The sequence below is a fragment of the Panthera onca genome, chromosome A3, assembly GCF_046562875.1.
Source record: "Panthera onca isolate mPanOnc1 chromosome A3, mPanOnc1 haplotype 2, whole genome shotgun sequence".
In the NCBI taxonomy this organism is placed as follows: Eukaryota; Metazoa; Chordata; class Mammalia; order Carnivora; family Felidae; genus Panthera; species Panthera onca.
Genome location: NC_138341.1, coordinates 117,162,573 through 117,188,310, shown reverse-complemented (window position 1 = coordinate 117,188,310; position 25,738 = coordinate 117,162,573). Strand labels below are relative to the sequence as shown.

Genomic DNA, 25,738 nt, shown 5'->3' with positions numbered 1-25,738 from the left:
CAGTATTTTTTTTAAATCTGGATTTGCTGCCAACACTTAAAAATAGAGAAGTTGCACTTAAAAATCCAGATTTCCGTCTTCTCTTAAAAAACTGGAAGCTTTGACAAGTCTGCCTTGAATTGGCCCGGAGGGGCTGGAACTGGGGAGCAGAGGCATGCTCTGTGTCCTGTGGCCTGCCCGACCCCTGTTGGCATCCCCAAGTTTGTGTCCCATGATGCAAGGGCTAGGAGCTCAGGCTCTGGATTCAGGCCGGCCTGGGTTTGTCCAAGCGCGGGGTTCAATCGCAGTTGACTATCAGAGAGCTCCCTAACTTCTCAGGGGGCCAGCTTCCATGCTGGCAAAATGGGGAGTCCTTATAGTACTTCCTTCATATGGAGGCTGCCAGGCTGCAAAGAGTGAATGTATATAAAGCTACTGCTGGGGTTTCACCTGCTGCCGGGCACATAGTGAACACTTGGTAAATGGCAGTCATGGTCTTGACCACCACCACCCTCTCTGGACAAGGGCAGGGAGGTCAGGAGCAGCAGCAACAGCAGCGCTTGATGCCCTCCCCAGCTGGGCTCTGGACCATCCTGGAGCGCCCCCTTACCAGCACACATGCTGGTGGGGCAGCGGCAATCCTGTCTGGGAGGTACATCCCCAATCAGCAGGTCAGCAGCCACTTAGTGCTCCAGTGCCATCGCTGAGGCCCATGGCACCCTCCATGCTGCTGGCCAGTGAGCCCAAACTCTTCTTCCCTTTGGGCAGGAAACAACTCACCAAGTGACCTTGGACGAGTTCTTTTTCCCTCCTGGGACCCTGGTTTCACCAACGGCAGCATGAGCGGTGGCCTTTGAACTGTGACATCTTGGGAGTCTGGCAGATAGGCAGGCCAAAGCCTCATGATGCAGGAATGAATTAGTCAGGACTCTTTGGCTGCAAGAGCAGAAACCTATCAAAAGGGGCGTAAGAAAAAGATATTGTATCTGTCTTTCTGTGATGGCTTATGTCCCATAACAGAATGTCCTCAGGGCTTGTCTCCACATTGTCACATATTGCAGAATTTCCTTCTTTATTAAGGCCAAATAATATTCCATTGCATGTATATATCACATTTTCATTATCCATTTATCTGTTGATGGACATTTAGGTTATTTCCACATCTTGGCTATTGTGAGATATCTAAAACAGTCAGATTCATAGAATCAAAGAATGGAATGGTGGTTGCCAGGAGCTGGAACGATGGGGAAATGAGGAGTTGCAAGTCAATGGATATAAAGTTCTAGTTAAGCAAGATGAGTAAGTTCTAGAGATCTGCTGTATTACATTGCACCTACAGTCAACAATACTGTTTTGTGCACTTAAAAATTTGTTAAGAGGGTAGATCACATGTTAAAGGTTCTTACCACAATCAAATAAAATTAGTCAATAAAAAGGTATTGTATTCGCTCATGAAGGAGGAAGCCTGAGGATTGTGTGCTACAGGTAGGGATTGATCCAGGTGCTGCGGTGATTTATCAGCTCTTTCTCATCTCTCAGCTTAGCTTCCTTCTGTGTTGGCCTCATCCTCATTTCTGGTGCAAGGGCTTTTGGGTATAATAAGCCCTATTAGGTCCAACTGAGAATCCTCTACTCCAGAACTCCAAAAATAGAAGGCACCCTTCTGCGCCTATGAGAAGCATCCCAGGGATGCTAGGCCAAGTGGCCTAGCTAAAGTTGTGTCTATTCCTGCAGATGGAAGGATGGCTGAGTTACTGTAATTGGCACTCCTCCCAAGGATGACAGAATACATAAAGTTTTCCTCAAAGCAAAGGAGGCTTGACGCTAGAAGAGAGGTGAATAGAAATGAGTTGTACAATCTACTGGCCATTCTAGGGGCCCCTTTAGTGCAGGGACAGAGCCTTCTCAGAGAGGGAGCATTTACGCACTTAGCCCCATGCTTGGAGCAAGGCGTCACAGAATCATGAACAGATGATTCTAGCCCTGAAAAGCCACAAGAAACTACCGCACATCACCAGACTGTGATAGCAAGGGCCAGCTATGTATGCAGCTCTGGCTGTAAATGCCATGAGGGGGTCAGGAAGGCTTGCGAGAAGCCCTTGGTGGCTGAGGAAAGGACAAGGGTGGAGGCGTGAGTCGGGCGTTAGGACTTCAAATCTGGACAGGGAAAATCAGAGTAGACGTGAACCACGAAAGGTAGGAGTGGGGATGGATTAAGTGGGGCTGAGGAAACACGGTTTTGACTGTTGCAAAATACAAAATAAAAAAGCATAACACTGGGAAAAACTAGAACAAAATATGGGCCCATATATACTTCATCCTGATGGATGAATAGACTTTTAAGCATTAAAGCAGTGGGAAAAATCAAATCAAAAAGAACAAGCTTGACGTATTTGACATGTAAAAGAGTAAAGCATACAGTTCAAAACATAAAATCGAAAGGCAAATCGGGGGAAATATTTCTAACATTTAGGTACATTACGATAAGATAAATGCATATTTTTTAAAAAAAGAAGATCCGACAGAAAATGAGCAGAGGACATAAACACTTTCCAAAAGGGAAATGCCTAATGGTGTAGGTTTCTTCATTTGAAATGTACCACGAAGACCCCCCAACCTCTCACATCCCACTCTCTACCTTCAGGCTGCTAGGCTCCAAATTAAACAGTTTATTGATCCACAGAGGGGATAGCAGGGGAAAATACCTGCGCAGATGCCTGGGCATGAAACCAGCCTCTCAGAGGCCCCACATCTGGCAGCATCTTTCTCTAAAGCAAATGTCTTTTGCAGACTTCACTGCAACTCTGGTAGGACCGAGTGAGAGGGGCCTCTGCTCTCAGGCTCAGGTGCACCCCGGACTAAGCAGCCCCTCAGCAGCCCCAGTGGTCTGTAAGGGGCAGAAGCAGCCTCCTTCTGGACCAGATGTTGCTCCTCCCCACCTCCCCGGAGCCGGGTCGGTCCAGTGTGCCCACAGGCCAGATATGACACAGAAGTTCTGCATGGAAACATGAGGCAGCTGTTGCAAACCGAGGGGCCAGTAAGTTGTCGGGCTGGCAACCTTGGATCCACGGGTAACTCTCACAGATGATATAACTGTCTTTCCTGAGGAGGGCTTGGAGGTGGCCAACACTGCTGCATTTATACAGGTGGGCTAGAATTCTGGCTCTGAGACTCGCTGGCCTGAGCCTCACCTCTCGATGCCTTGGTTTCCTCGTCTGCACGATGAGGAATAAGGACTTCCTTGAAGAGCTGGTGCTCCGCCCGAATAAGGTAAGGACCCAGCTCAGTGCCCAGCAGCTGGGAGGAGGCCCCCACCACACGCTAGGTCATATTAATCATGAAGCCCACGGAAATGCTGCGGGTGGGAGTGGGTGCAGGGGTGATTCTTGAGCAGGACAAATCAGTACCAACAGTGGCTGCACACACCCCCAGTTCTCTGTTAGCCACAAGAGAACCCTAACAGCAAGCAGACCCTCCTCACTGCCCACTGGCAGCAAGAACACCCACGGTGGAGGGGGGGGCGGGGGATGCAGAGCCACCACAGCCTATCATACCCCCTGATTCACTGCTTCTCAACAGAGCCATTTCCAGTCCCCTGCCTCCACCCCCTGGCTCAGAATTCCTGTGGCAGCTACCCCCTCCCCCCAATCCTTCCTCATGCCCCACCGGCCCAGATATACCACAGACATACGGGAATGGGAAGGGCTGACAGATCCCTGATGGGACAGGAGAGAGGGCATTTGTGTGGGGTTGGGGACCCCACGAGTCAGTATTGTGCCTAGATTCTGAGACTGCAGAGAAGTAAGGGCTTATCAGGCTAGAAGAGTCCTCGAAAGGCCTCTAGTGCATCCTTTATCTGAGGCAGGAATGCAGTCCAATATGTACACCTGACAGCAATCTGGCCCAAGTCAGTACCCTCTGTCACCTGGGTTACCACTCTAGCTTCCTTACCGCTGTCCCCACTCCCACCCCTCTCCCCTGGCAGCCTGCGGCCAACGCAGCCGCTTGTGATCCTGTTAAAACAAAAGTCAGACCACGTCACTCTTCTGCTAAAAACCCTCTAATGGGTCCCCATTTCACTGAGTGAAATGCTTACAGCCCGTAAGCCCTGGATAATTTGATCCCTTGTGGCTGCCCAGATTTCCTCTCCAGCTATTCCCTGTGCTCTCACCATATTGACCCCCGGTGTTCCTGTAACCCACCAGGCATGCTCCTGCTCCAGGGCTTTTGCATTCCCTGTTCATTCTGCCTGGAACACTCTTCCCATAGATGCCCACATGGCTCCTTGCTCACCTTCAAATCTGTGCTCAAATGTCACCCCATTTAAATTGCAACATCTCCTCTTACCCTCCCAGCACTCTCAATGTCCCTTATCCTGCTCTAGTTTTTGCCAGAGCATTTCTTACAACTAACAATCTCTGTAACCTACTTCTTATGCTTGTTGTCTGCCCCTCCCCTCCAAATGAGCGTAAGCTCACTGGGGCAGGCACTCAGAAAGTACTGTTTGGATGAAGAAGGAACAGAGCCCACGGCAGCCTCCCTGTAACTTCTCCCATGGTTCCCAGCTCTGCACTCTGAAGGACGCAGAGACCTCCTCCGTCAAGATAGCTCCCCCAGCCTCTCTGCTCACGGGTGAGGCCCCACATGTTTCTCCAACTGCTTCTCACGTAAGAGCTCCCTCTCCCCAAAATGTAACCTATCTGTCAGGATCCCTTTAGAAGTAGAGTCCTGACCTGAGCCAGGTAAAAATGTCTGGAGGAGACACAGGAAAAATAGAGAAATCTGGGGAGGGGAGAAGATAGACAAAGAACCAAGGAGGAAAGACCTGTGGAGTTTCTTTCACACAGGCCATCTGAGAAGCCCCCTACTTCTGCTACCTTCTTCCCACCAAGCATTTTAACCAATAACCCCCAAGATTCCTGTTCTCCAGAGAAACCTGGAGATAACCCTGTTATCCCAGTGAGCACCAGATTGAGGACGCAGGACAGAAGGCCTGGCAGGTTGGGGACACATCCCTCCCCCCAGCAGGGAACAGCCGACACTATTTCTGGCTCTCATCACCCCCAGCCCCCATCTCAGCAGGGAGGCCAGTTCAGGGCAGGAGCCCAGCGTTGGGGGAGAATGAGCCAGCATGAGCCAGCAAGGAGACCCTGGATATTCCAGAGGTAGAATGTTCTAGTGAAAACAAAGCCTGCCTGGGCCAGATGTATGGGACTCTGAGGCATAGAGGTGCCCTGGTCTATTGGGGACCGAGGAGAGGAGCGGACCTGCGGAATCACAGGACCACACCGCCCCCAGTTATCAGCAGGTAGCTCAGGTGAGCGTCCCACTCCATTCTGCTTTGGATCTGGTGGATGTCACGGGGATGTGACTCAGTGACGGCTTTGCCCAGACATTCACCGTGCATTTCCAGCCCCCGTTGCAGCAGGGCATTTTGGCCAAGCCAGAGTCTGATTAGTTGGAGAAACTGACATGTCACGGTGCCCTGAGAATATTAAATAATATTTACAAGGGGATGACGTTGGGAAAGTAATTATCGATGGTGAGAGGCAGTCAGCGGCGGGGAACTCCCCCACCGCTCAAGCAGTGACAAATTAGACCGATGGGCTCAGATCAGCGAGGGTTGTCGTGGGGACAGCGGGAGTGGTTGGAGACTTGCTACCTCTGCTGATTCTGTTAATAGGATAAAGCAGCCTTGCAAATAAGAGCCAGGCCTCAGGAGGCCTGCATTTGAGGGGATTTGGAAATCAGGCCAGGTCCTGCCAACAGCTTCACTTTTAGATGTGTTAGAAGTGGAAGGAGCTTACATATCAGCAAGGCCACTGGCTCTCCATTTGCAAGGTTTCTGCCTTCCAGAAATATTGCAAGTATTAAGTAATAATTAATTTTGTTTTCACATTTTTTATTCATCAAAGACACATAGAGGACTGCCAGCTGGGACCAGCAGGAGACAGAGTCGATGTCACTCCGGCCCCAAACAAGAGACCTATTGGTTTTTTGTCAGTCCGGACACATTATCCTGTGCAAATGTAGTTTCCCTTTTGAAAACATTTAAAATAACACAATGGTCCACTTTTAAATTCTTGAGGGAGCCTGGAGAATCTACATCAGAAACCCCAAATCTAAGCAAACTCTCTTACTTTATATGTAAGTAGACCGAGGCCCAAGGAAGTGACTTGTCCGAGTTCACACAGCTGGCTGGCAACAGGGCCAGGCCTAGATCCGGGAAGCAGGGAGAAGGGAAGGCTGTCCTAGACCTGCAAGGGCAGGGAGAGAGTACATCACAGCAGTGAACACAGCAGCTGAGTGTGGGCTCTGGCCACCAAGGGGCTCGGGCTTGACTCTTGTGCTCAATCCTTACTAGCTGTGGGACGCCGGCAGAATGACTGAAGCTCTCTGAGCCCATTTTCTTACAGTAAAATGAGGATAATAGTAGCACCTAGCCCATATTTTTGTGAGGATTAAGTGAACTAACAGAACACTTAGCAAATAGTGGTTACCTTTTCTTAATCCCTGTTTGTGTGGGTTGTAGGGGGTAGTGGGTCTGTGTAGATAGCAGACCAACAGCTTGAAGAACATAGTCACATGACCCAACTTCCAGATGCTGCTCTGACAATGCCAGGAGGACACAAATTCTGTCCCAATGGAACTCTAAGTACTAAATTGCAATGCCGTTACTTCCGGGTACTCAAAACTGAGTGTGCCGCAGGACCCAGGCCATATCCAGATTCACAGCCTCTGAATCCCTGTGGGGTGGGACTTGGAAATATGTACTTTAAAAAGTTATTATTGAGATATAATTTACATGGCATAAAATTCACCATTTTTAGGTGTGCACTTCCAGTGGGGTTTTTTTTTGGGGGTATATTCATAAGGCGGTACAGCCATCACCACTCGCTAATTCCAGAACCTTTCTATCACCTAAGAAACCCCAGAGCTATTGACAGTCAACCCCCTTCCCCACTCTCCCAGTCCCTGGCAACCACTAACTTCTCTCTCTGTGGATCTATCCTGGACAACTCATATGAATGCCGTCATGTAATGGGTGGCCTTTGTCTGGCTCTGTTCATTCAGCACAATGTTTTCAGGGTTCATCCATGTTGTAGCATGGACTAGTAATTCATTCCTTTGGAATGCGTACTTTTAACAAGCTCCCCAGGTAGTTCTGATGAGTGGGCTTTGGGTGGAAGAGAATAGCAAACTCACACAAGGAGGAACTTCTGGTTATTATAAAGCTACAGGGCCTCGATCCTTTCAGGTATGCCTATCTCGGAAGCCCCCCTGGTCACAGCAGGCAAATCTGGCTGCTTGCCTCCTCCAGAGACTGAAGATGTTGGGCAGAGTCTCCTGGTGCTCAGTAGGGAGATGTGGGTCTATGGACAGTGGCCTGGCAGCTGAGAACTGGGCAAATTAACTGCAAGAGAGACTCACACAAGGGGATTTAATCTCAACTCAAAGACTTTAATGTATGTTATGCTCTTGGAAAAACATCTCCAAGGAAACAAATGGAACCAAAAGTCTTAACCAGCACGGATTCTCATTCAGAAACCTGGTATGAGCCGCAGCCTTGGAAAAGAATGGCGCAGGGATTCTGATCGTAGTACAACGGTTTGAGGTCAGGGTGGCAGGACCCATGTATGTGGGTACACCCTCAGGACTCCAAGGGAATGGGCGCATCATTACTCCTGTGGCTGACAGCTCCACAGCAGGACTGGGAAGATCCAGGTAGGTCAGGTCATCTCCAGAACTCTGAACACAGACAGAGAACTTCAGCAGGGCCAAAGAAGCCTATTCTGAGCAAGAACCTTCCTCTTTGTTGATGAATCTCCAGGTCATCAGAAATAGTCATGGTGGCTCTGGTGAGGAATAGGGATGTACAGAGGGGCTGCCAAGTCCCACTTCTGGGACTGAGGCCTCAGAGTGGAATGGATGAGAGGAACGTGGCATCAGCAAGGCCCCTGAGGTCAGGGGCCACAACAGTCTTGGATGATTACCCACTGGGACCTCTGGACAGGAGGAAGGGATGTTGACGGAGAAAGCAAAAGCTGACCACTCGTCAGACTCAACCCACCTGTCTTCTGGGTTCCCCCTTCCCAATCTGGAGATCCTGAGTGGTCACAGGCCTACGTTTTCTGTGATGTGTTCCCATTCAACAAGGGACAGACAGAAATTCTAGCTCATTTCCTTAGGAACTTCTAGTTAACTTTTAAAGTCACCAACGGATATCTCAGACCCTGTGCAGTCCAGGGTGTCTTTTCTAACCATCCTATGGAATGAGCTATCAGTTCTCTTGGGTTTTTGGCTCACATTCTTCTCATTCAGAATGAAGTAGGGTGCTGCTGAGGCAGGTCTCTCCCGAGAGCTTCTATAAGAGCCCATTTAGAATTCAGTTAAGTTAGTCCCATGGCCAGGCTGATGGGAGCCCATGAATGTGCCCTCAGGATGCACATAGCCTCTTTGGTACTGAAGAAACTTATTTACTGGTAAAAGAGGGAATTCTGGCTCTAACTTTGTAGAACGTGGTGGGGCCACTACCCCTACAGGTCCCGGTAGGAAGGGATGAATGGAGAGGCCAGGACTGCAGCTGTGTGGGAAGGGGCCTCCCCTGGCTGACAGTATTCCCAGTTAGCCAGTCTCCACACCCTCGGGGAGCTCCACCACCACTGGGGCACAGTCCTCTGGCTCTGCCTCAAAGTCCCACCGAAACTTCTTGGTCAGGTGAGCTTGGAACTTTTCAGCTTTCTGCCTCAGGGTGGCATCCACGGCAACGCTGCAGGCGGAGGAAAAGAAAACCTACAGAGAACAGAGGATAAGTCACTCCTGAGAACACAGTGGGGGCCGAGAAAGCTGTGGAAATTTCCTCATGGTGTTCAGCTCTCTGGGGCGGGTGGATCAGCTGCTGCTGGCACAGGCCCAGGCCACCTGCTGTGCTCCCCCCAAACCAAGAAAGAAGGTCCAAACCCAGCTGAGAAGCTGGGGCAGGACTAGAATGGAAAATTACTATCTTGGGCAGAGATGCCCCATTGAGAGTAAGGCCAGTGGGGCCATCACCCAGGCCTGGTCCCCTGAGGTGCTCTCCTGGGCACCTGGGCAATAACTACACCAGCTGGTATCAAGAAAGGCTTGAAGGGCTTATAAGCAAGCCCCTGTGTCCCATAAAGTCACAGGCCCTACGCCAACGAGGTGGAACCGCTGCTCTAATCTACATGGGCCACAGGCTGCCAGACTGAGGTTTCTATTCCCTTTGAAAGTTGTCTTTGAGGTTCTTCTCTTGAAACTGTGGTAACACACACGTAACACAAAACCTACCAATTTAACCATTTTTTACATTATCATTTGAAAAACTAATACACATGATATTTACCATTTTGACCATTTTTAAGTGTACAATTTAGTGGCATTAACTACGTTCACATTGCTATATAACCATCACCACCATCCATCTTCAGAATTTGTTCATCCCTCCCTCAAATGATACTCTGTACCCATTAAACACTAACTCCCCATTGCCCCTCCCCCAGCCCCTGGAAGTCACCCTTTGCCTTCTGTCTCCATGAACTTGTCTGCTCTAGGTACCTTGTACAAGTGGAATCATACAGTACTTGTCCTCTTGTGCCTGGTTTATTTCACTTAGCATGAAATGTCCTCAAAGTTCTTTCATGTTGTAGCACGCATCCAAATTTTCTCCCTTTATAAGGCTGATACTCCACTGTATGCATATATATTATGCTTCCCATTCACCTGTCAATGACCATGTGGGTTGTTTCTACTTTCTGGCTATTATAAATAATGCTGCTGTGACATGACAGGAGTCCCTGCTTTTAATTTTGGGGGGTTTAAACCTAGAAGTGGAATTTCTGGATCATGAGGTAATTCTGCTTAATGTTTTGAAGAACCACCATATGTTTTCTACAGGGGCTGCACCAGTTCACATTATCATTAGCAATGAACAAGGGTTCTAATTTCTTCACGTCATTGCCAAGATCTGTTATTTTTTCTTATTTATTAAAAAAAATTTTTATTTATTTTGAAAGAGAGACAGAGTGGGAGAGGGGCAGAGAGAGAGCGAGACACAGAATCTGAAGCAGGCTCCAGGTTCTGAGCTGTCAGCACAGAGCCCGACGCGGGGCTCGAACTCATGAGCTGTGAGATCATGACCTGAGCCCAAGTCGGGCACTCAACCGACTGAGCCACCCAAGTGCCCCCATTATTTTTTAGTAATAGCCACCGTAATGGGTATGAAGTGCTATCTCACTGCGGTCTTGATCTGCATTTCCCTAATGGGCAGTGATGTTAAGCACCTTTTCATGTAGATGTACTGGCCATCTGTATGTCTTCTTTGGAGAAATGTCTACTTAAGTCCTTTGTCCAGTTTTAGTCAGGTTTTTGTTATTGTTGAGTTACTGTAGTTCTTTATATATTCTGGATATTAATCCCTTGTTTTGATGTTCTTTTTAATTCGGTTTCATCTGATATAACCATGGGCAGGGGGCAGAACAGTAATTTTCTCTACATGTGATTTTCCTGGATCCCAATTACTTCTAAGAGTAACAGCAAACTCATTACTCTTTCTCATATTATTTTACTGTTTTCAAAGAAGTTTCAGAATATCCCAACAGACCCTCACAATGCCCTGGAAAGACACACCAGAATGCCTATTTTATGGAAATGGAGGCAAAGAGGAGTTAAATGACTGGATAAAAACCACGCAGAAGGGAAAGGGTAGTTTTTTCCAGACTACCCTACAGACACAGGAGCATGGAGGTGGGAGAAGCTCTTTGTTCCACATCAGTCTAGTGCTGTGGCCAGCCCACATTCCACCATGGAAGGAATCTCATCTCCAGGAGCCTTGACCTGATAAAATTAACAGGTGTACTATACAGCTGATTCCAGGGACACCTGCTTCTCCACTGCCTATTAGCAGGAGTGAAGCTCATTTTAGTGGTCTCTGTTTGGATCCATTTTGTTGAAGTGGTAGCAAGGACAGAAGTGACTGAGGTTAGGGCGGAGGGGAGTATGTGCAGAAGCATGCGTGGGGGTTACAGAATTTGGTTTCATTAACTTGGGAATCGACTAAACACAGGAGCGGGAAGCAAAGCCACAACAAAACAGATCAATAACTAATTAGAGGGGTTGTGTGAGCTTGGTGGTGGGAGGGCAGCAGGGAAACCGGCCGCCTGTCTATAGGCAGCTAATGGAGCTTGCCCTGGAGTGCTGAATGTGGAGCCCGGCTGAACTCTGGGGAGGGGCCCCTGTACGGGAAGCAGAGAAGCCTCATTTCAAGCAGCATTAGCTCTGGAGGCCCTGCATACCCTTGGGTGTGCCCCAAGGTCCTGGGGAGGCTGCTGGCTGAATTTGCTAAAGCCTCTTCCTGTTCCTCTTCTTACACAGTAAACTGTACCCCTCTCCACACAGCCCTGCCTCTCCAGCCACATTGAGCAGCTGCCAAACATGCTCTATTGCCTCTTCTGTGCCTCTCTACACACACATGCTTTTTTCTCTGCTTAGACTACCCTTCCATCCCAACTTTCACCTTCTTCACCTACTAATTTCCACTAGTGACTCAGGTTCAGCTCAGACATCACCTCCTTTAGTATGTCTTCCCAGAACAAGGATGGAACAGGTGCTCCTTTATGCTCCTCCAGGGCCCAGGGTTACCACGAACATAGCCTCAATTTCAGTTAGGTAACAGTCCATTTGCTGTTGAGCTCTCCCAAGAGACAAGGAGCCACTCCAAAGCAGTGACTCTCGGCTACTGCATACCACACTCCTGGCACAGAGTCTGACATAACGGTGTTTAATGAGCAAAAAAATGAAGACCACAGGTTCTATGAAAATCCATTTTTGGTTCACTTTTGCAGTCCTTGGCACCAACTAATTGCTCAATAATTATGTGATGGTGCTGCACAACATAAAGGACTCGTCCTGGGGAGGAAGTGGCCCCTGAATGCCACCAGCTCACAAGCTACCTCCTTGTGACATGCCTCTTATAAAAGCCCAAGCTGAAATGAACTGCTCCAGCTTCTGTTCCCCTCACACTGGGCCTGAGCCTTCCTTATAGCATTTCTCAAACTGTGCTTGTATCACAGTGATCTGTGCTCCTTATGGGTAGAGGATGAGTCTTTATTCTCAATGTGTTCCACACAGCGTATCGCCCAGGGCCTGGCATAGAGTTAGGGCCCACAGGATGTTCACTGAACAGATATGAATGAGATGCAGGGGCTGCCCTGCATTTGGCAATGGCCAAGAGGGACAGGTCCAAACAGTCTGGACTCATACTCATCATTCATCCTTCCCAACCATCTCTCAAACGATGCCGGGGAGTAAAATCAACCAGAGGCAGGTATAAGAGAAGGCTTCTGTCTGAAAAATAAGGCTTCTAATTTAAAAAGTGCTTTGTCCTTTTTAAAGAACTTGTCAATTTAATCTTTACAAGCCTGGACACTACAAACCTGGGAGGTAGGAGGCCAGGAAATTGTTATTCCCACTGTACAGATGAGAATGGTGATAAACACTGAGCAAGTTAATAAATGTTGAGCGAAATCCAATCCAAGTAGAGAAACCTCAATCCTTTCTCCCTACCGAGACCTTCTTTTTGTCTCGACACAGACTTAATATATTAGTAGTATTTTCAGCACTGCCCTATGGGGAGCCAGGGACTTTTTTTAAAAAGCAACTTTACTGAGGTATAATTTACATACAACTAAATTCACCCATTTTAAGTGTTCAATTAGTTTTGACAAATGTGTACACCCATGCAACCACTGTATAATATAATCAAGGTAAGTATTAGTTTTTCTCTTTCGGTATTCAGTGTTACGAGTCTGAGGCCCACACACCATCATAATCAGAATACTGAATAGTCTTGTCACTCCAAGGAACTCCCTTGTGCTGCTCTTTAGTGGTCAAACCCTCCCCCTACCCAAGCCCCTGGCATCCAATGGTCTATTTTTGCCCATGTAGTTAAAAAACTTAATATTAAAAAAACCCATGATTCAGAAAAGGAGATGTATAGACAGTACCTAGTTTTCAAGTAAGAATTTACTTTGATTCTCTTGTTTTTAGATTAATTTTATGGTTTCTTCAGAAAATGTAATAATGATCTATTTGTTTTACTTTAATTAAAGTGAAATCAAATAAACACTTAACATCACTGAGAAATGAATCATCTTAATATCGGAAGATTAATCCTGGATATTTAAAAAATATTTCTGAAAAAGGATAATAACACTTGACAAAAAACTGCATTTATCTAAAACTAAAAGCAAACCCCAACAAAAATAAAATAAAATACAATAAAAGCACAGCCCTTGGGTATTTTTCTTTAAATATAGAAAAAGGTATTCATATTTTCATCATTAAGTCTATATATTCTAAAATGGTAAATAACTTTAATCAGAAATGTGAGAGCCTCCTTTTAAACCCAAGTTAAATAAATTGAGTTCAGTCAGGTCACCTTGAGAAATTCAAAATATCAAGGTGGGTAGCTGAGTCACTATCTTATCCTATTTTTTGGACAGACAAAAAAGATGAAATTTCCTAATTTTTTCAATTCCCAAATGACTATTCAACTTAGAATGAAACTAGCCAGAGGTAGAACATTCTCTTTCCACCTGCAGAAGAAGAGAGTGGTCCTAAAAGCAAAACTATCAATCATTTCACAATGATTACCAGGAGTAAAAAGCAGCAGGAATCATGTCTTCTGACGTCACTTTAAAGACTTTGGGATGTTTCATCTGGGGCTAATAAATGGGAACCCACCACAGGCTTCAGAATCAAAACGCAGCCTTGCTATCCACTAGCTCTGGTGATCTTGGGCAAGATGATGTGACCTCTCTGATCCTGTTTCCTCACCATAAAGTGAAATGATACACTTAACTCTGAACATTGTTGTGAAGGCTAAATGAGATAATGCACACAATAAATGTGACAAAGGGATAGCTGGTGGCAGGAGGTGTATGAGCAGGTAGATGAAATTGATCATGGCTGGTGCTGTGATAAAAATACTATAGACATCATTGTCAGAGCCAGTGTTTTCCATCAAGAGTTAAAGATGGACACTGGCATTTAGAATATTGGCAAGAAATGAAGCTGGAAAGCATAGGTGGCCTACTGTGACTAAAAGTATTTTAAAAAACAGGTTACGTGACTATATGCCCAAATGCTATGCAATCAGCAACGAGAATCCTTATTTTGTACATAACTCACTTTCTAACACACTATTAAATTCAGATTATCCTTTCATTGGTTTTAAACAAATTATGGTGACTCAAGTTGCTTTTAATAAAAGAAAAAAACTGCATCTATTTTTATAAAACAAATAATTTTTATTCAAGCTAAATCCATGGGATTTATAAAAATCAGTGGCATCTATTCAAAAGGGCCTCTAATGACAGAGGCCATTACGTGGCTAATTTTATACCAGCTAATGTGGCAGCCTTTAAGTGCTTACACATACAAACACCAGTCCCTCTCTGTGGGTAGTAGCATTTAAGTTCCTAAGTAAGAAAGCCAGTTCCACTTACTTGACTACCTGGGGGCAGAGCAGGCAGCTGGCTGAGGAAGGCTTTCATGGACTGATTCATTCACTCATACACACCCTGAGTGAGTGCGTCTGTGTGGGGGGACTGGATTCTCACTGCCAAGATGGTACCAACGTTAACTCTCCATTTAAAAAAAAAAGGGGGGGGCGCCTGGGTGGCTCAGTCGGTTAAGCATCCGACTTCAGCTCAGGTCATGATCTCATGGTTTGTGGGTTCGAGCCCCACATCGGGCTCTGTGCTGACCGCTCAGAGCCTGGAGCCTGCTTCGGATTCTGTGTCTCCCTCTCTCTCTGACCCTCCCCCATTCATGCTCTGTCTCTCTCGGTCTCAAAAATAAATAAACGTTAAAAATTAAAAAAAAAAAAAAAAAAAGGTATTATAATATCCTTTTCTACAGTGTGCCTGTTGAAATCTCACTCATCCTTCCAATACATGGTTAAATGCCTCCTTTCACAAACAGCCACTGCTGATCCTCTACCTCCTCATATTGCAACCCCAGTCTTAATCAACCAATTCCTTTATGATGCTTATAATGCCCTTTGATCCCACTGCACTGTTTATACTCATCATATTAGAGGCATCTATTTACACTACCACATGATCGATGCATTCCATCCATCTAAAAACATCCAATTACACAAAGTGAGAGAAATGCTAGGCCTTGACTAGGTGTTGAAAATAACGAGATGAACAACAAACAGGCTTTGGATAAAAGTTCACAGCTTAGTGGGGAAGTCAGGCGGACAACGTACACATTTCAGCATGCACGGCCTGTGCAATATAATAGCAACACGTCCAAAGTAGGCTAATAATATGTAAAGGAGAAAGATCGGGGATGGCTTCACAGAGAAATGCCTTGAGGGCATCTTGTAGGATGAACAAGTCCACATCGGGTAGAACAAAAATCATGTTCAGTTAAGAAGGCATGAAACATGGGCATAAAGTTTCAGTCGTGCCAAATGAAAAAGTTCTAGAGATCTGCTATGCTTATAGTTACCAATACTGTACTGTAAACTTAAAAATGTGTTAAAAGGGTAGATCTCATGTTATGTGTTTTGTGCCATCGGGGGGAAAAAAAAAGGCCTGAAATAGCATGGCATATGTGGGAATGTGCAGGGAGACCACTATTGCTAGAGTTGACATGGGGGAAGTAGGGAGAGGAAGGAGAAGCTGGAGAACAGGTCAGGAGCCAGATCAGAATGGGCCTTGTGACCTATGCTTGGGCTTTGAACTTTCTAGGAAACAAGGAGATGCAGAGAAATAGGATCATGTCCGCATGTCAGAGGAGCAACTCAGGATGCAGCATGAGACATGGGTGGACTGACCAGGGTTGGCATGGGAGCTGACAGACTGATGCAGTCTAGATGAGACCACACAGGTCTCAAGGCCTGCCTCAGGAAAATGGTACTAGGGCATGACAGCCTTCTAAACAATGCTGTCTGGAGGGACTTGAGTCAATTCATTTGTTTACTTTCCCACGTCAGGGACTCTGTCTTGTTCAAAGTTCTATTCCCAGTTCTACAACAGGGCCTTGAATATAGCACATGCTCAGCAAATACCTGCTAAATCAATGAATAAATCCCTCAAGGGCAGGAACCCTGACTAACTAATATATGTAACCCTCAACACCTTCAGCAGAGTGTTGTATATAAAGGCAGGATGCTCAAAAATATGTGTTGATATATTTTTTTAAAGGCATCTGTCCTGGATTTTTCTAAAAAATGACATCAAATGTTCTTGGTGAAAAGTCCAAAGACAGAATTCTTCCATCAGCTTTGCACACTCCACTTGGGCATCTAGCAACCCATCTGGGTCCTCTCTGCTTCATAAATCATTGTTGGCAACACAGCGTCAGTCATTAGAGCTCAGCTGTCGGTTGTGCTGACAATGGTCAGGACAGCCAATGACACAGTGTGGCCCTCCTATGTTTGTGTGACAGCATTAACGCACATCACAAGGGTAGCACGTCATTCCCATGGGCCACTGCCAGAGGCAAGTTAGCAAGCGGATGCCCCCTCTCACCCCTCATCAGTTACTGGTTCACACAACCCAATAACTTTGGTGGTGGGGGGGGGGGGGCGGAATTTCCCCTTAGGAGGAAAGATGAAGGGATTTAATTCCTCTGTTATATCAATAGCCAGTAAAAGAGCAGTTTTAGAACTCTTCTGAAGTAGAATACGCCAGGCTCAAACCATCAGCTTGACCAACTTGTCCCCATCGTCTGCACAAGTCTTCCAACCGCCAGAGTTTTGTCAGCTGCCTGCTCACAGGGATTCTTCCAACAGTATGTTTTTTTCTCAAAAAGTGTCCACTACCTGAGAAACAAGCCCCTGGTGGTATTTCCACTAATGTCAATCAAGAATCCTTACTGGGGGGATCTACGTCATATGCAGTACCTACATCATATGCAGTATCCCGACTCTGCCACTTACCAGCTCTGTGACCTTATATAAATGACTTAATCTTTCGAGTCTCAATGTTCTCATTTGTAAACAGGAAATAATCCTCCCTTCCTTGAAGGGCTTCGGAGAGATTAAATGAGGGAATCCAAGAAGCATGATAACCATGATGCCTGATACTCAACAGGCATTCCCTGAAAGTTCATTCCTTCTCTCACCCTGGGTGGGTGTGGGAGGTTAGTGAATAGCCACCTTGTAAGGAGTGGGCCTCATAGTGGTACCACACACAGGGAGAAAAAAGCAGCTCAGGGAACAAAAGTATGGAAATTGACAGCTTCTGCATCTTCTACCCTTGAGAAACTTACAAAATGTGAGTGACAGAGGCTGTCCCAAGAACATAAAGGAAGCTAATCTATTTGCAAAGGGAGGAAATAGCACAGGATGAAGATTGTAAGTTGTTTGAAGCTTCTTCCCTAATTATCACTCATAATGAAAATTTAATTGCCAAGTTAAAAGCAAATTTCACTTTTTCGGTCAGAGAATCTCTGCAGAAACTGGCACGTTTTGTTTGAACAGGAAATCAAAGTTACTTTAATGCTTAAATGAGATCTAAGGAGCTGCAGATGTTTCCCTGGAAATAACAAGCTTCAAAACTCTGTCCTACTGGGTTGTACCAACTTATGGCTACAGTTTTGAGCTGAATAACTCATAGAGGTGGAAGTTATTCAAATGCCAAGTACCCCACTGCGTGGCACTCTAGGAGCAAGTCAGGGAAATGGTGGTACAGAGAGAGGGTCTCTGGCATCAAGGAACTCACAACTGAGTAGAGGAGAGAACCAGGAAACAGCCCGAGGTTAGGTAACTGAAACAAAAGAGTAACCTTCCCAGGGTGCTTTCACCCATCCTAGCCTTAATTCTGACCCCCATGGGTGTCAGCCAAAAGATGGCTCACCTGTAAGGTGCTGGTGAGGAAGTTGTTCTGGGAGACAATGTCCACAAAGAAGTCAGCGGGGATCTCGCCGAGCTGGTGGTACAGGATGGAGATGAGGTTGATGTAGAGGGTCTGGTGCTTCACCATGGCTTCTTCGGACCGGCACAGGAGATTCAGGAGCCGCTTCCAGTGCTCAAATGCCTCATACACATTCCCCAAGAGGAAGCATACAAATGCAAACTGGAGTTCACCTGAAAGGCACACAGAGAATGATCCTGAGACGGTGGAGTGCCGGCTGACTGTACAAGGCCGCCAAGTCTACTGGACCTCAGCCATGGGTGGTGGCCTTGTATCCTGGCACCCCCGCAGAGCACTCCTACTAGGCGGGGTTTTGCACTGAGCAGATGCTCAGTAAAAGTTTACTGAACTGCTATAAACTCAAGCCACGAAAAACCAAACTGTGGTTTTGTAAAATCAGACTACAAAAGAAGTACACCTAATATTTGCCTGGCACTTAAGAAGTTTACCAAATGTGTTCATGCATATTATGCCAGGCAGATCCCAAACTTGACTGCCCAGCAGAATTACTAGGAGAGCTGATTAAAGATGAAGCTGCCCAAGCTGCACCCACGGAGATCCTGGTAGAGGAGAGATGATGAAGCATCACTATCTGTAGCTCGAAAAAGCTCCCTGGGTGATTCTGATGCAGATGGTCTGTTCCAGCACCGGGGAAATGCTGTACTACACCATGTAATCCTCAGTGCAACTCCAGAAGGTGTTCAGGGAAAGTGGTACTTGTCTCATTTTGCAGATGAAGTCAAGGGACTTGCCCAAGGTCACACATCCAATGCTTGCCAGTGGGAACAACAGAAAAACAGATTTCCTATCAGGTGACAACAGTTCCAGAGCCCCCCAGAAGAGGAAAATTCATGAGTATTTGTTCCAGGCTTAGCCTGCCAGCCGAAATCACTTGCATTTGCTTACCCACAGGGCTCTGTAATTGGATCTCTATGAACAGCTTTGTGGCTAAATAGCACCAGCTCTGGAACCAAACTACCTGAGTTCAAATCTCAGCTCTACCCTTCACAACTGTCTGACCTTGGGCAAGTTACTCAATCTGTTTATACCTCAATTTCCTTAATTGAAGGCTGTGGTGAAGATTAAATGAATCAGTATAGTACATGTAAAGCATTTAGAATAATGCCTGGCACAAAGGAGCACTCAAGAAATATCAGTTATTATTATTCCCACATTTCCACCAGATGCCTGTCTCAAACAAAGAGACCTGATGATCCAGAAGCCACTGTCCTTGGGCAAGCAACTGGGTCTCTCGTTGCCAAGATATACTGTTGCTGATGAGAGACATTCTCTCTGGCTTCAAATTTAATGAGGGCTTCTGTGGTGTTATACCTACATGTGGGCCATAAAAAGAACAGATGCACTCAACACCAAGTACCTCTTTAAATGCATGCTGTTTGATCTCTGTTCCCTCCAGAGACTTGAAAAACTAGTACCCTATTCCTAGGCTCGTGGAACTAAGTTTGACTAGCTGCCTGGTCCAGATATTAGATGTTGACTGATATTTTCAAGACACAAATTTTCTTTGTACCATTGAGGTTAATGATTTGCTTCTACAGTTGGCTTTACCTGGTTAGTTGTGGAAATAGGAGCTTATTCTCTGAATTTAGGGCACTTACTTGAATTCATGCATTTCTGGCCTAGTCTAAAATTAAATTATGAGATCAGAAATAATTTCAAGGAGCTGTCAGGAAGATATAAAGTTATCCCTGCAACAGACCTTTCACAAGATTACTTTGAAGAACTAAAATGTTTAAGAGGTAGAAAACAGGATTTCTGTTCATTTCTAAGCCAGAATTTCAACTGTTACTTATTAAACAATAATACTGTGTAATGCATTAAGATGCACCCATTAAAACATGCCCTTTCATCAGCGAGCCAATGATATAGAGGGCCCTATATTCAAATTTCTCATTGATCTTCCAACAGAAAAATAGGCAAATACCTGGACAATTTGTAAAAGAAAAAATATAAATAGCTGTTAAAGGTGTGACAAATGTTTGTTGTCACTAGCAATCAAAGAAATATAAATTGAAACAAGACATCATTCTCCAACCATGCAGTCTTTGCTAAATTGCCATTTCAGAGGTGATACACAACAGCCTCACCCCAGCTGGCAACATGCTCCCACTGATCAACAATTTCAGCCCTGGGGGCGCCTGGGTGGCTCAGTCAGTTGTGAATCCGACTTTGGCTCATGGTTCGTGAGTTTGAGCCCCGTGTTGGGCTCTGCTGACAGCTCGGAGCCTGGAGACTGCTTCGGATTCTGTGTCTCCCTCTCTCTCTGCCGCTTCCCCACTCATGCTCGCTCGCTCTCTCTCTCTCTCTCAAAAATAACCGTTAAAGAAAGTTTTTTGAACAATTTCAACCCTAAATGTATGTCTAAGTACACACAAGGATGTTCACTAGATGACACAATAGAGAAAATAGGAACATCTTAAAGGTCCATCAACAGAGGGTTAGTTCAATAACTATGGCACATAAGCAGCCACATTAGAGGGACTGTTTCAATGACATAGAAAAATGTTTATATTAAAGCAGATTATAAAATAACAAAATAAAATACTGTAATCTTGTTTTTGTAAAAAATCATATATACACACAAACACATATAATTAAGTAGAAGAAAAAAAAAACTAAAAGGAAATTCATAGAAATATACAGAGACTCAAATGAAATACTGCATATAGATACATACATATATAAAAGACAAAAAGTTAATACACCAAAATGTAAAAAAGGTTATTTCTAGATGGTGGGAATTGGGAGTGAATTTTTGTTTTGCTTCTCTGATGACCATATGTTATTTTTGCACTAAGGGAGAAAAGCAATGAAAATTTTTTAAAAATCGCCATCCTGGGGGCCCCTGGGTGGCTCAGTCGGTTGGGTGCCCGGCTTCGGCTCAGGTCATGATCTCACAGTTTGTGAGTTCAAGCCCCACGTCGGGCTCTGTGCTGACAGCTTGGAGCCTGGAGCCTCCTTCAGATTCTGTGTCTCCCCCTCTCTCTGCCCCTTCCCCACTCACACTCTATCTCTCTCTGTCTCAAAAATAAATAAACATTAAAAAAAAAATTTTTTTTTAAATCGCCATCCTGGTCTAAGCCAGTGGAGAGACCAACACCTTGAGAGAATCAGGAGCGAACTGAGGAGGCAGATGGGAACCCAGAGCCCTGGGCTCTGGTCTCATTTCAACCACATAGTTGGCCAAATCCTTTCCATCTGTGAACCTCAATCTGTAAAATGAGGGGCTGGGCCACATCAGTGGCTCCCAAACACAGGATTGGCTGCATCAGGTTCACCTATGGTGCTTGCTTACTATATAGACAGACAGACAGGTATTGCTCCACTCCAGATCTCTTGAATCAGTCCCCAGCGGGACTGGGTGAGACTGCTTCCTTAGCCAAGTTTAGGAACCATTGGACTAGATAGTCCAAGATGCAGCCCTTACTCTAAAGCCCTCTACCACACACTTGTTCCCTGGCCCACTCTCAAAGAGTCTTGTCCCTCCTCACCGAGCACATCCTGGGGGCTGCTGGGGAATTGCTTGCTGAGCACAGTCTCCAAGGCATAACTCAAGTCCATGCTGTGCCTGGTTATCTCTGCTGGCGTGGCACCTGCCGGGTATGTCTGTGTGGGCAGCTCTGAGAAGCGGATCTCCGTGCCGGCTCTGGGCTTCATCTCTGGCAGCCGGGCCAGGCCCTCCTGGTAGCTTTTGCACTCAGTGCCGCAGCGAGGTAGATTCTGCTTTATCCGGTCCTTAGTGTGCTTCATGGACAGCACAGGAAGCACCTCTGAGAAGGCACAGATCTGTCGGCTCTCAGGCTGCAGCTTCTCCATTGTGGCCTCACTGATGAAGTTGGTGAGTGAGATCCACTTCTTGAGTGTGGCATATGGGTAAGGTCCCAGGAATTGGTCCAGCTCCTGGAGGTTGGCCCTCATGGCCTCCACCTCAGCCTCTGGGGCTGGGGACAGGTCTACCTCTTCTCGAATTGCATTCCAGCGTAGGACCATCAGCCCCCGCTGCTGCAGACTAAGGAAAAAGCCCATACGAGGCCCCACCTCCCTGGGATTGGCCTTGTCCACAGAGCTATAGTGGAGGAAGTGGATGCCTGGTGGGATCATCTTCACGCCCCGGAACTTGGGCCCCACCTCCCAGGAGTTGTAGTCGATGCCAAACTCTGTCCCCTTGGGCATATTCAGGATGACCACGGTGGCCCCTTCAAAGAAGAGGCGCTTGGCAAGCTCAGGATCCATCTGCATGGCAGCCATGAGACCAGTGGTACGTGACCAAAAGAACAACCCTTCTTGTCTTACAGAACTGAAAAAAGAAAGAAATCAGAGTTCATCATTTGCTGAGGATTCTCCATGTGCCAGATTGAATCAGACCCTTGACATAATTATCTCCTTTAATCTTCACCACAAACCTTAATCAGTTTTACCAATGAGGAAAATAAGACTCACAGAGAAAGAGGATTTTGTGTTTTAATGAGCGAGAACACTCACTTCACAGCTAGAAAGACATCAAGGAGAAGTGACATGCTCAAGGTCTCACAAATTAGAACTTAGGTACCCTGTCCTCCAGGCCAGCATTCTTCCCACTGTCCACTCAGGATCTGCTCTCACATCTATCTCCTTCCCTCCCTCCCTCTCTCTCTCTCTCTCTCTCTCTCTCTCACACACACACACACACACACACACACACACACACACACACACACAACAGAGGCTGAAGGTGGGGAAAGCCTGGGTGGTCTATTCGAAACTATAACTGTGCCTAAATTGTCTTACACTACACCTCTGCCTAAACTCGATTGCTAAAGAGTCCCAAGGACTTGAGAAGGATATACCCAATTTCTCATAAGCCACAAGGAAGGCCCAGATATGGACAAAAGGTGGAAAGTGAGTGCTCAATATCGAAAATTCACAAAAGGTTTGGGAAGTGGAGAGCTTTTCAGCCACAAACCTCCTCTTCCCATTTTACACATAAAAACCCTAATGTCCAAGGAGTTAAACAACTTCCCAAAGGGTGCACAGTCAGCAGAAACTCTGGACCACTTGCCCAGAATGGATTCAGGTGGCGTGGCTGGCCCAAGATCAGTATTTAGAAGAGAAAGAGCTTAGAATACTTATTTTACCCACCTCTGAACTATCCATGAGGCCATACTGAGAAAACATGTATGCAGGCAGATACTGACTGGGTGGTATTTATAAGGAATGGTTTCAACATGAACTAATTTAATCCAAACAATTACCTAACCTTCTAGTCCCAAGATACTTACCTATTCAATTCAGCAAGTAATCACCGAGCGCCTGCACTATGCCAGGATCTTTGCCTGAAACAATAATCTGTGAAACATCCACAGAGTAGGACAGTCACTGCCCTCTAGGCACTTCTAACCCAGCCAGATATACAAATAAGACCCCCAAATTTCACAAACAGAAGAACCAGCTGCCTGTTTAATTTTTCTTACTCTTATGTTAAAACTAAACTGGGAGGAAAGGAAGACCAACCAGTTTCCAAAAATGTTAAGGGCATATTTTATCATCTTAACCCAAACCCACTACAAAGGACTCTCACTCTGAATCAGCACTTTTTTCTCAAACTGCAAATCACAACTCATTAATGGGTCAAGAAAGCAATGTAGAGTTTCAACCAACATTAATTTTTTTTAAATGAAAGGAACAGAATAAAAAAAAAAAAATCAGAGTGCATCATGAGTAACAAAGATAATAACTGTTTTCTGAAGTTTTTTTTGTGTTTGTATGTACTTTTGGTCATAAGGTAAAATGCATTTGTTACTGTAGGTCACAGTCAAAAGTCTGAAAGCCACTGCTAACTAATTTGCATCATCACCTTCTTATTCCTAACCCTGAATTCAGAAGGTACTTAATAAATACTTGCTAAATTAAGAGCTACTGCATTCAGAATAATTGTTCATCAATTAGCCATTTTCCCTTGGGGCATCTGTGTGCTCCTCCTTCATAATGACATTCCTTTATTCCAATTCCACCAGCCCATAATTCTCCTCACTGTATCGTCACCAGCTGGCACGTGGCCTGGCACAGAGAAAATGCCCTGGAATGCAGAAAGTCACATCCATCTGCTTCTCTCTACTGCATCCTTACTCCAAGTTACCTGTCCCTCACCCAAAGAGTGCCTGCCCCTCCAATCCGCTCTCCATCCAACAGCCAGAATGAACTTTTTGAAGTGCCAATCTAAGCATGTCACCACCCACACTTAATGCCATCTGAGTGGCTTCTCATGTGGCTCCTGGAAAACCAGAATTCCTACCGTGACCTACAAACCCTACAAGGTCTGTGCTGCCTGGTCCCTGGCAACTCCTCCAGACTGTTTCACACCACGCACCCCACCCCTGCAAGCTCTCTGTATCAGCCACACTGGCCTCTTTTAGACCCTCAAGCAGGAGTCTGCTCTGCATAGAAAACTCTTCCCTCCCCTATTCCTCAAATCATTTTTCTGATCTCAGCACAACTGTCATTTCCTCAGTCCAGCTTCCTTGAGTCCATGTCCCGGGGCTAGATCAGGTATCCAGTGATACACTCTCAAGGCACCTTGTACCTTTCCATTTCATTTATCAGGCTGCAAATTTGCCTATGTTTAATAGACGGCTGTCAGCTCCGTGAGACTTGAGCCTTTTTGTACCTCGAGCACATAAAAGATGCTTGATAAGCATTTATTTAATGAAAACATGATATCCATTTTGTAGATGAGAAACGAAGGGATGGTTTGGGCAAATACCTTACCCAAAATTACAGAGTCGGACATAACCATGTCGGACGCGGCCACAGTCTCCGGCCCCCAAGTTCTAAAGTTAGGGGAAAAAAGCGCGAAGTTACCCCGGGTGCCCCAGGAAGTAGTGGCGACGGTGTCTCTGGTGACGGTTTCTTAGGGAGAAAGGCCTGCAGAGCCACCAGGGTCCCACCACCGGCCAGAGACCAGGACGCGTACGTCCCGGCGAGGTATCCCACTTTAGGGCACTCCGCGATCCGGAGCCGGGATGAGGGAGCCCGGGCCACACAGACAAGGAAAGCAGAGGAGTTAAAACAGGCCAGGACGCCGCACTCACCAGCTTCGGACTCTCCCCACTCTGAGACACCGGGGAAACTCACCGGAAGTTCTCGCGCTTTGGCGCGGGACGGGAGCGACGGGGAAAGCGGCCCGGCAGAGCTCTGAGTCTCGGGAAGAACGGTCCGTGGCTGCAGGTTCCGCCCCATCAAATGTCGTCTTTTGCCACTTTCAGTTACACGTTTCAGCTCCTGAGCCATGGGTAACAACTTTCACCAAACTATGCATATCCTGCTCCAGAAACACATCCACCAGCACTGGTCCTTTGGTCTCAGTCATTGTTGCTGAAGCTGGGGTCAAGATTATGACTGCCTAGTAGCCACAATCTGATGCTCAGGAATGGTCCAGGTCAGCCAGTATCTACCCGAGTATCACCTCTGGCCCATTATCACCCAGTTTCAGCTTCCAACCACACTCAGCCCTAGAGGAGATTGTCAGATTGTCAGAAATCCAGCCCCCAGCGTGGAGAGGAACCAGTCTCAGCCACAGTAGCCACCAAATGGATCCCTCCAGCCATAATCGCCCAGTATCCTCAGGCGGTGCAGGCAACGACAGTCTTAGTCTCTGTTGTTTCCCTGGAACGGAGTAGGAAGCGCCAGGCACAAAGTCTCAGCTGGATATATAACTAGATATACATACAGATGAAGATGTAGATATAGATCAAGTTTAATTAACTATAGTATTAATAAATGGATTCTATTTGGGGGCCTAGCTCTGTGCT

At 46.2% G+C, this 25,738-nt stretch overlaps 1 protein-coding gene across 5 annotated transcripts; it reads right to left on the bottom strand.

Moving 5' to 3' along the window:
* Positions 1–886: 886 nt before the first annotated feature.
* On the bottom strand, positions 887–25,077 carry AAR2 (AAR2 splicing factor). 5 transcript variants are annotated; one of them, XM_078444106.2, is made up of 4 exons: positions 25,019–25,077; positions 21,443–22,248; positions 17,874–18,103; positions 887–931 (listed from the first exon to the last, which is right to left on the bottom strand). In XM_078444106.2, the coding sequence occupies exons 2-4, from the start codon at positions 22,197–22,199 to the stop codon at positions 902–904; spliced, it is 1,017 nt and encodes a 338-aa protein (XP_078300232.1). In that variant the 5' UTR covers positions 22,200–22,248; positions 25,019–25,077; the 3' UTR covers positions 887–901. The 5 variants fall into 5 exon arrangements, with proteins under 5 accessions (XP_078300232.1, XP_060473042.1, XP_060473053.1 ...); XM_060617059.3 differs by lacking the exon at positions 887–931 and adding an exon at positions 7,420–8,772; XM_060617070.3 differs by lacking the exons at positions 887–931; positions 25,019–25,077 and adding exons at positions 7,420–8,772; positions 24,789–25,006.
* Between the last annotated feature and the right edge of the window lie 661 nt (positions 25,078–25,738).

Excerpts from the sequence above, each read along its gene's own strand:
- AAR2 (XM_060617059.3), bottom strand. The coding sequence starts at position 22,199 with ATGGCTGCCATGCAGATGGATCCTGAGCTTGCCAAGCGCCTCTTCTTT. Across the intron at positions 18,104-21,442 it reads CAGCCCCCAGGATGTGCTCG|GTGAACTCCAGTTTGCATTT; the intron begins GTGAGGAGGGAC and ends TGTGCCTTTCAG. Across the intron at positions 8,773-17,873 it reads TCCTCACCAGCACCTTACAG|GTTTTCTTTTCCTCCGCCTG; the intron begins GTGAGCCATCTT and ends TGTTCTCTGTAG.